At 44.5% G+C, this 9,616-nt stretch overlaps 1 protein-coding gene across 3 annotated transcripts in view; it reads right to left on the reverse strand.

Moving 5' to 3' along the window:
* KIF3A (kinesin family member 3A) overlaps positions 1–4,557 on the reverse strand; it is a 51,359-nt gene extending 46,802 nt beyond the window's left edge. For all 3 annotated transcript variants that reach the window (XM_073355658.1, XM_073355659.1, XM_073355661.1), the window contains exons 1-2: positions 4,406–4,557; positions 579–861 (exon numbers count right to left, since the gene is read on the reverse strand). In XM_073355658.1, the coding sequence (XP_073211759.1) occupies positions 579–861; positions 4,406–4,411 (289 nt within the window). In that variant the 5' untranslated portion in view covers positions 4,412–4,557. The remainder of the gene's footprint in view (positions 1–578; positions 862–4,405) is intronic.
* Between the last annotated feature and the right edge of the window lie 5,059 nt (positions 4,558–9,616).

Below are 9,616 nucleotides of genomic sequence, written 5' to 3' on the forward strand. Positions count from 1 at the left end.
AAACTTCAGGAAACTTCCTATATTTTACACCTATACTTACCCCAATACAAATGAAGTATTTCTCCTAGATCTTTAAAATCTTTGCAACTTACTATTATTTATAACTGTCTATTTGGAAACAATTTATTTCCTTACCAACATTTTTCTTCCATTATACATACATGCCAAGTTGTTACTGCAGAGTTGCTCACACATGCAGGGCTACTGATATTTTACAAGAAAAAAAGCACTCGAGAACCTGGGTGTGCTAAAAAGATAAATAAAATGCAAATCCTTTACAAATAGAAAAAAGTAGTTGAGATGTTTGGCCCACTAACCTTGCCAGTACCTGATGCTCACAATGTAACTGATAATTATCTGTTACCAATTATAGAAGCACAACCACTGGCAACAGGGAACTCAGAATTGTGAATACCCTTATTGGATTTTCTATTTTAAGTAAAACGAGGTTATTGTTAACTATATGAATGATATGGTGCTTTTACCTGCAGTCTTTCTTCAGATAAACTCTTACTAAAATCAGATGGAATTTTGACAGCATAAGGGATCCTTAATTTTTAGGACAATAAGGGACTTACCATTGTATCCTTCCAGAACAGAGTCAATAATTGGTCTCGCAGTTAAGTTATAGACATCAAGCTGTTTACTCTCTGGTCCAAAAACTGTATCAAATGTAAATGTCTTTGGAGGTTCGTTGGAAGAGTCTGTTTTATGAACAGTAATGGTTCCCCTCATTTCATCCACATTAACTGCCATCTTGTAGCACATTACTTTCTCTCTTTCATTGAAAGGTCGGCATCGGACAACAACCTTGACATTATCACAGCTCTCAGGCTTGTCCGGCTTCTCAGATTTGTTGATCTACACACATGAAAAACAAAATAAACATCTTCATGTGTTACAGTGTAAGATGTACAGATGTGCTTAAATGTACACACTGAGTAATTATATTACATATATTTAAGTACGAGCAAGTCTTTCAGGATCAGGGGCCTAAGTGTTCAGAACAGGACTGATTTACAACTGGAGCTAACAGAATAAAGTGCAACAAAGAACTAATTTGATTAAATTAACCTTTTTCTGTTCACAAGTTGTACATGGTTTGTGAAATTCAAATGTATTAGTCATTCAAGATTTGTGAATTTCAACAAATGATTCTTCGCTCGCACGCTTTGTTGAAAATATTTGTTCATTTGAAAACATGTTCACTGTACTGTTTAGTTACATTGATATTGTTTTTAGTCCCTGACTGAAAGATGTAAGTAAGTAATGAACACAAACTGCAGATTTTACAATCAAATATACTGTTAAACATTTGATTTTGAACATTCACATTTTGCAACTATGTACACTAATAACACATGTAAGCTTGAACATTCCCAGAATTCAAATACAGAAGGGTCATGAACACAATCAAACAGATATTTCTTTTGAAGTGAATATTTGCAAAAAGTCCATATACACACTTCGTTCAGTTCTACTTCAAGTGTAACTTGGGGGACCATATTTGGGGTGCTGGGTTTTTCATATACTCCTAAAATACATGAAAGTTTTCTATTCTGCCATCAAGAATTTTGAAATATGAATTGTAAGCCAACTGTTACACAATTTGAGGTTGAAAACTGCTGATGAAAGACATCTATCACTCATCTTAATACTTACAATTGCCCAGTGAGTACAAAAAACCCTATCGCTCGATGCTACAGAGGTTGCTAACTACCAGCCAGCATCTAACTTTTGCTAAGCAAGCTAATCAGGATGTTAGCATTTCGAGAGTGGGGTTGGTTTGGTTTTTTTGCTACTAGTCAGCAGCCAATATTCTGGATTGCTGTCAAGCTTTAGGCCAAAGCACTACTGAGGCAGCATTTGTTCTGCTGGTAGATGAGCTCCTCCAGCCCACAGACAAGAGAAGTACATGTACTCATCCTGTTGAATGGGTGATCAATTATTGTTCCATCATAGGACCAGCAGTAAGAGACACTCTCTGATATGGCCTACAAAACAAGTGGGTTATAACGGGCAACAGTTCCTCCATCTCCAAAGACGTCACCTGCATCACTCCACAAGACTCAGTCCCTTCTCCCATTACTCTTTATGAAGCCATTGGGAGAACTAGTTAAATAATACTGGTGATCAGCACTCAGATGAAAAACTGGCTAAAGCTGAACCCAGTAAGACTGAGGAGAAGGAAGTAGCTTCAAAAGAACGTTCTTCTTGTATAACATTCCCCACTCAACCAAGGGCATCTGTCCTCAGATTGTTAAATTGGTTACTGTTATATTCCACTGGAACAATGAAACCACTAACCAATAAGAGAAGGGTGAGAAACACAGCTTTCTGAGCAGTTGAACCTAGCCTATGGAGGGTACTTCCACAAGGGATAAGAATGATTAGTAAACTCAGCATTCCGAATTAAGCATACTGGCATCAGAACACAACATGTAGGCAGAGCATTTTAAAAAAGAAAATCCCTATATATTAATCATGCTATCTCTCCTATAAGTTGGAAAGAGAAAGATTTCTATTTCTACTCTGAAATACTTATAAAGAGCTCACATGCCAAGCTAATAGGGGCCTTATAAGTAAATTAGATCAAAAATCTTATCACCAAAGACTAAACCTAGTAAGAGCCACAGGGTGGGCAAATGTAACAGTTACTTTAGGTTATATATTGCAGGTCCTCTGTCTGCAATCCAGTCATAAGGAGAAACCTTATTATTTAACTGAACCATTACTATTAGACAATGGTAAGGACTGCAGATCAGTAGTTCTCTGCTACAGTGAATATCACGTACTTTGAAATTCCTTGAACTCTCTAGCTCCCTAACATAAAAAAAAAAAAATCTGTAACTAGTTGAGATATCATACGAAGAAAAATAAATTGCAGAGCATACATCAGACAGTACATGGGGCACCAAACATTCTGGCTGCATAGATTACCAAAAGCACCTGTCAAAGGGTATTGGAAAGGCAGGCATTTTGGGCCTAGGAAACATATTACCTTAAAAAAAAAAAAAAGCAAGCCAAAAATAGCCTTATCACCATTAGAAGCTCAGGTTGATCGTAATAAATGTGCACAACAATCAGGATGACTTTGTGAATAACAAATAGAGACCACAGGAGGCACAACAGTGTGTTACTATCTATAATAAATTGAAATATGCATGTTCTGCAACCCAGTAATAGGAATATAGTATTTGCCATACTAGATACAAACCACTCACTCAAGAAGCCTAGTATCTAGCACTATCCAATGCTTCAGAAGAAGGTGCGAAAAATCTCTACACTTTCATTGTACAATAATCTATTTGAGGTGTGGAAGAAATTCCCTTTCTGAACCCTGCAACAACCAGTTTATGCACTGAACTTTGAGATTTGTTTGCATACAGAACTATTAGTAAAAAACATATAATATACTAAACACAGCAATTGGCGTGGAGGAACTTAGTTACAAAATAGGATATGATTTGAAGCAATAGTAGAATATTGCCCAGATCTTCCACCACCCACCAGGCCTATTCATTATAAAAGCATCCTGCCTGTTTATAAATGCACATGATTTAAGCTTCCCTGTGTCAAACTTCAACCACCACCTTTGTCTAGCACTTCTCTGCCCCTCCCTTCTCTCAGATCCCAGTACTCAGCAACACCCCAGGCCAGCACCATCCCTGTTACACCCGATCAGCACCTGCCTACACCGTGAACCCTAGGCCTAGGGCCCCAAACCTAAGGGCTCCAGAGCCTTCCAGCACCGTGAGCCTAGAACATCCGACACAAGCTACCCAGAGACAAGCACTTTACCAGGGCCCCTCTGCATCCTTCACCTCCGAGTGGGCACCACTCTCAGGCCAGACCCTCCCGTACCCTGCACTCCATCTCTCAATGCCAGGCCCATGATCCCAGACCTGCTCCACAGACCCAGCCCAGAGCCCCACTGTACTCCATCCCTCAGTGCCAGGCCCCAACCTCAGACCCACTCCCCAGACCCAGCCCAGAGCCCCCCTGTACCCTACACTCCACCCCCCAATGCCAGGCCCCAACCTCAGACCCAGCCCAGAGGCCCCCTGTACCCTACACTCCACCCCCCAGTGCCAGGCCCCGACCTCAGACCCACTCCCCAGATCCAGCCCAGAGCCCCCCTGTACCTCGCACTCCACCCCCACCCCGTGCCAGGCCCCTCTCCTCAGTCCCTCCTCCCCGGTCTAAGGCCCCCCCGTACCCTGCGCTCCATCCCCCAATGCCAGGCCTCGACCCCAGATCCACTCTCCCCCCCCGGTACCCCGCATGCCCCCCCCAAGCCGGCCCAGGCTCCCCGCTGCTCCCAGGCCCCGCGCCACCCTAGCAACGGCACAACACTCCGTAGCGATGGGGAAGGCGGGACAGCGGGCCGGGTCTGGATGCTCACCGGCATCCTGAGCGAGTCCCTGCGGGGCGGCTCCGGTCCGCACCCAGCTTCTCCGCCCGAAGGGGAAGGGCGGGCTCAGCGTAACCCCGAACCCGCTACAGTGTAACAATAACAGGGGCGCGAGAGCCGCGGCGCCTGCCGCTCCTGGCCCCACCTCCACGCGCGAGTGACTGGGCGCTCAGCTAACCCCGGCGCCATGCGGAGGACGCTCAACCAATGGGCTTGGGGATGGGGTGGGGCGCCTCTACCCCCCGCGCGGCCATTGGTGCAGGGTTCCAGCCAATGAGGGGAGAGGCAGCGGCTGGGCGAAGCGGCCTCACTGCAGCAGCCGCGCCCGGTGCTTCGGGGGCTTTGGCTCTGCTGAGGTTGGGGGCCGGGCCGGGCCGGGCCGGGCCGGGGCCACACGCAGCCCAGAGTGGAGGCTGGATCCAAAAGCAGCCTCCTGGAGCAGCAACTGTCGTCACCATATTGCATCATTAATAATAATTGGTGCTAATTAACTAATCATTCATGAGTACTGATCTAGGGGTTCTCAGCATGCTCTGCCCAGTTCAGGAGCTGATCCTGCAGTCTGATCTGCTCAGGTGTACGCCATACGCCCACGCAGACTCCAGCAAAGGGGCCGGAATCTGGCATTATCTGGCCAGCTGAGGATTCACTGGTCTATACAGCTAGCTTCTATCTCAGCCTCCTGACCCAGAGACAGGCCTGGTTGGAGCACTGCTACATTCTGGCTACTCTGACCTGACAGGTGGCCTCTTTGTGGGACTTTTACCAGCTAGCCAAGGTCAGAGCAAGTTCCCAAGTTGCTCGAACCAGGGCAGCGGTGGCAGAGCATGAGGGGCACAGAATCAGGGAGCTATAATAACCAATTCTCTGATGGCCTCCTCTCTGCTCCAAGGAGCTGATCTCTGCTACAGCAAAGAACCTGGCCTAGTGACTGTAGATGTTAGTGTTCACCATAGTCGGGTTATTAGTTTATTTGGTAGAAGGCTCTGTTGTAATTATGGCTACACTATGACATGTACGGATGAGAAGCAGTTATTACGCAACACCGTGAAAGGGTCTGGTCCTGCAAGTGCTTTCATGTTTGCTCAGCACAAAATCAAGCCTGGTCTCCTTCCTCACAGAAATACTCTCACTGACTTCAGTGGGGCTTACTCACATGAGTAAGGTGAGCAAACATTGAGACCAATTTTCTCTTAAGGGAGCCATTGTGAAAAATGAGAACACAGTATTTTTATACTGAGGACCAAATCCTGGTTTTAGCATACATCCTGAGTACTGGGGACTGGGAAGAAACAATTCCCTCATAGGCTGCACAGTAACTGTAAAACAGCAAAACCCTGCTGTGGTTTTACCCCACAGATCCTAATTCCACATAAAGAAATGGATCTGATTCTTTTCCAGTCTCTTCCCATCCTTCCCCCAAAATCCATAAGGAGTTTTCCCCCACGTTGCCTGCAAAGCAAATCTCCTGTGTACTGTCTTGGAGTCCTGTACCACCTGCAGAGTAGCTGCACAGGTGTAACTAGAGGGACCACCATTTACAGTTATAGTGGGCAGCCAAGGAGAGGGGAAGAAGTACATATGGGGCAACTCAGCCTCTGATTTTATACATCTACAAAAAACATCAATATCAGAAGAAAGGTGAGGTCTGTAACATTTAGCAACTGTGCACATTTGCCCTCAGGTTATATGAGAAAGTGGAAATATGGCAGGGGTCCAGACTAAGTTTTTATAAGAGGATGGGTTAGACACCTAATATAGTATTATACAACTAGCACTTATCCTGTGGCATATGCATGGGAACTTGCACATAATTACAGGAGTGTGTACCATTTCCTCAGACCTATAGGTGCTGTCAAAAGTGAGTCAAAAAGGTGAGAATAAGTAAGTAAAACATAATCTCTTCACAGCTATTTTTCATTATGTATATAGTGCCACAATGGTATATAGCACTTGACAGTGTGCAAAGAATCCTAATGGAGACATTTAGCCCTCCCCTCCAAGAGTTTATAACTTAAAAGCAAGAAGAGATTCAAATACAGTAAACAGACAGAATGGTGTGTGGATGTCTCCAGAGAGCAGCTGAGGCTTTGAAAGGGCATGGCATATATTAGCTGGGGGTCTACTCCATATGAAAGTGCTGCATAAAAGAATCCAAAATTAGGCATGGAGGAAAAAGACAAGGGAAGCAGTCAGGGGAGAACCTTGGGTGGAACAAAAGGAGCCAGAGGGAGGAGAGAAAGGCAAAAGCAGTTATATAGAGCTATGAGAGTGAAGAAGAGACACTTGGATTGTCTTCTGAGAAGCCAGGGCAAAGATCCAATTCCTACAATCCTTGAGTAGCAGGTAGGGAAACTGCTCCAAGCAACCGCATTTTGGCTGGAGCTACAGAAGAAATTGCACAGGGGTACACCAGAGAAGGACTCTGAAGGAAGTTGTTGTGGTCAAGGCAGTAGTCAATGCAAGGAAAGGAAAGAGGAAGGGACAGATTCTGGAGATATTCTAAAGGAAGAAAAGGTAGGAACTGTAGCCCAGTCTTGTATTTTTTCCTCTGCCAAAACTTGAACTGACTACAGTGAAAGCAAGATTTGGCCCTATGGTAGCTAATGGACAGATTCAGCCACCCTTACTCATACTGAGTGGAACTTTGAAATCAGCTGGCCTACTTGTGGAATGAGGTACCACCCAATTCAAGTAAAAGTGACACAATTTGGCCCTGAATGTGTGGGAATTAATTTAAAATATTTATTATGATATAGGTCTTAGCTTTTCTTTCTTTTTTGCTGAACATATTTTCCATTCGTATAACACAACATTTTAGTCACTACCACAATAGTTTTCAATCACGGGCCCATGGGGGTTTTAAGACTGTGTCTAAGGGGTACGTGAAATGTTGTCATAGTGATTTTCAACTTGTGGTCCGCGGACCACTGAGGATTTGCAGACTAAGATTTCCAAAGGGGTCCGCACCTCCATCAGAAAATGTTTAGGGATCCGCAAATGAAAAAAGGTTGAAAACCATTGGTCTACACCGTGAGTTTACTGGAATTTGTTTCGGGAGTGATTTCTAACATATGGCCATCCAAGGCTTGGGCTGCATGTACATTGAGAATGACTCATAGACTTTAAGGTCAGAAGGGACCATCATGATCATCTAGATTGACCTCCTGCACATTGCAGGCCACAGAACTTCACCCACCCACTCCTGAAATAGACCCCTAACCTCTGGCTAAGTTACTGAAGTCTTCAAATCATGGTTTAAAGACAAGTTACAGAGAATTCATCATTTACACTAGTTTAAACCTGCAAATGACCTGTGTCCCATGCAGTAGAGGAAGGAAAAGAAAATCCATGGCCTTTGCCAATCTGACCTGGGGGAAAATTCCTTCCTAACCCCAAATATGGCTATCTGTTAGACCCTGAGCATGTGGGCAAGATCCTCCAGGCAGAGATACCTGAGAAAGAATTCTCTGTAGTAACTCAGAGCCCTCCCCATCTAATGTTCCATGTCCAGCTCTTGGAGATTTTTGCTACTGGCACTCACCAATGAGTTACATGACACTGTCGGCAGTTCCATCATACCATCCCCTCCATAAACGTATCAAGCTCAGTCTTGGAAACCAGTTAGATTTTTTGCTCCCACTGCTCCCCTTGGAAGGCTGTTGGTTAGAAACATTCGCCTAATTTCAAATCTAACAAAAAAACAATAGCTAGCTCTTCACCTCCCTTGAACCAATCTGCACCCCCATAATCCTTCCCCTTTCTTAAAAGCCTGGGAAAACAGGCAGCCTTGCAGTGCATTCAGAAGGGTATTTAAATTGATACTATTATATTTTCATAATAAAATGTCATTAACAAAACTTGCTTAATGAAGTTCTTTGTACAACAGCTCAGGTGAACTTAGTGTGGGCCAATTTTTGCCCAATTCCTATTAAATCCATGAGTTGTTTGGCCCAACCAGTCAAATCCTAGCCTTTTGAAGTTAATATCAAGACTTCCATTGGCTTCAATGGAAGCAGGTTTTGGCTCTGATTTTGTTAATTCTGTGTGTGTTTGAGAATCGATCTCAGGGTAGTGGCTGAGGCCAAATGTTCCAGGCCAGGTGTCTATGATTATGATCGTATCAAAGAAGTGTTCCAATTTTGAAGGTGTTGCAGCACAATGATACTTGAGCTGTGATATTCTACAAGTGCCTGACACTCTTTATGGGGCCTGATCCAAAGCCCACTGAAGTCAAAAGAAAGCTTCCCTTTGGGTCGGTCTACACTCGCGGCAGTTGTAGAGTATGGACTTTGCATGTCCAGCTAGCATGGGTATAAATAGCAGTGTCGAGAGTGAGGCAGTCCTTAGGTGAGTAGACATGCCAGAACCCATGGGTACAATGTACCCTGCACGGCTCTCTAAATGCCCAGCCAGTGCATCCCCCATCTACACTGCTGCTTTTAGCAGTGTAGTATCCCGCTGTCCCTCCACTGCCAGAGCCTTTCCTCGATGCAGTGAAAGACTCTGACAGCAGAGAAAGGTTCTTGCAGGAGGAAGGCACCAGGGAAAGGCGTCTTTCCCGGCTGCTTCTTCTCTAACAGAGCCTTTCCCTGCAGCATGTAGCTACACATCACAGTGAGTGTGGACGCTGTGTGTACCCTACACACTGCCACAAGTGTAGACAAGGCCTTTGACTTCAGTGGGAATTGGATCAAGCCCCTGTGTAGGCTCCTCTTCCCTGTAAACTCTTTAAAGTGTCATGTGACTCCCGGATCAGCTGTGAACACAATCTGGTGGCTGCCCTAGGAAAAACAATGACAATTTGAAACAGGTAGAAGGAGGCAGAAAGAAATACATACATATGAGTGGTAGTGAACCAACAGAGGCAGAGTTCTCATGCTCCATCTGTCAAGCTGCCCTAGATAATACAGTTCATATCACAACCTTTACTCAGCTCTTTTGGTGGCTATATATTGAAGTGGATTGTCCTAGTGATTGGAGCAGGACCCTGGCTGCAACACTGGATAACTCAAGTTGTGAACAGCTACAACATGGTTTTGTCTTCGTCTGTGGATATATATGGTATAACCAAGTTAAGGAATTACATACCCTAAATAGGTTTCAGAGGAACAGCCGTGTTAGTCTGTATTCGCAAAAAGAAAAGGAGTACTTGTGGCACCTTAGAGACTAACCAATTTATTTGAGCATGAGCTTTCGTGA

The sequence above is a fragment of the Lepidochelys kempii genome, chromosome 8 (genome assembly GCF_965140265.1).
Source record: "Lepidochelys kempii isolate rLepKem1 chromosome 8, rLepKem1.hap2, whole genome shotgun sequence".
Lineage (NCBI taxonomy): Eukaryota > Metazoa > Chordata > Testudines > Cheloniidae > Lepidochelys > Lepidochelys kempii.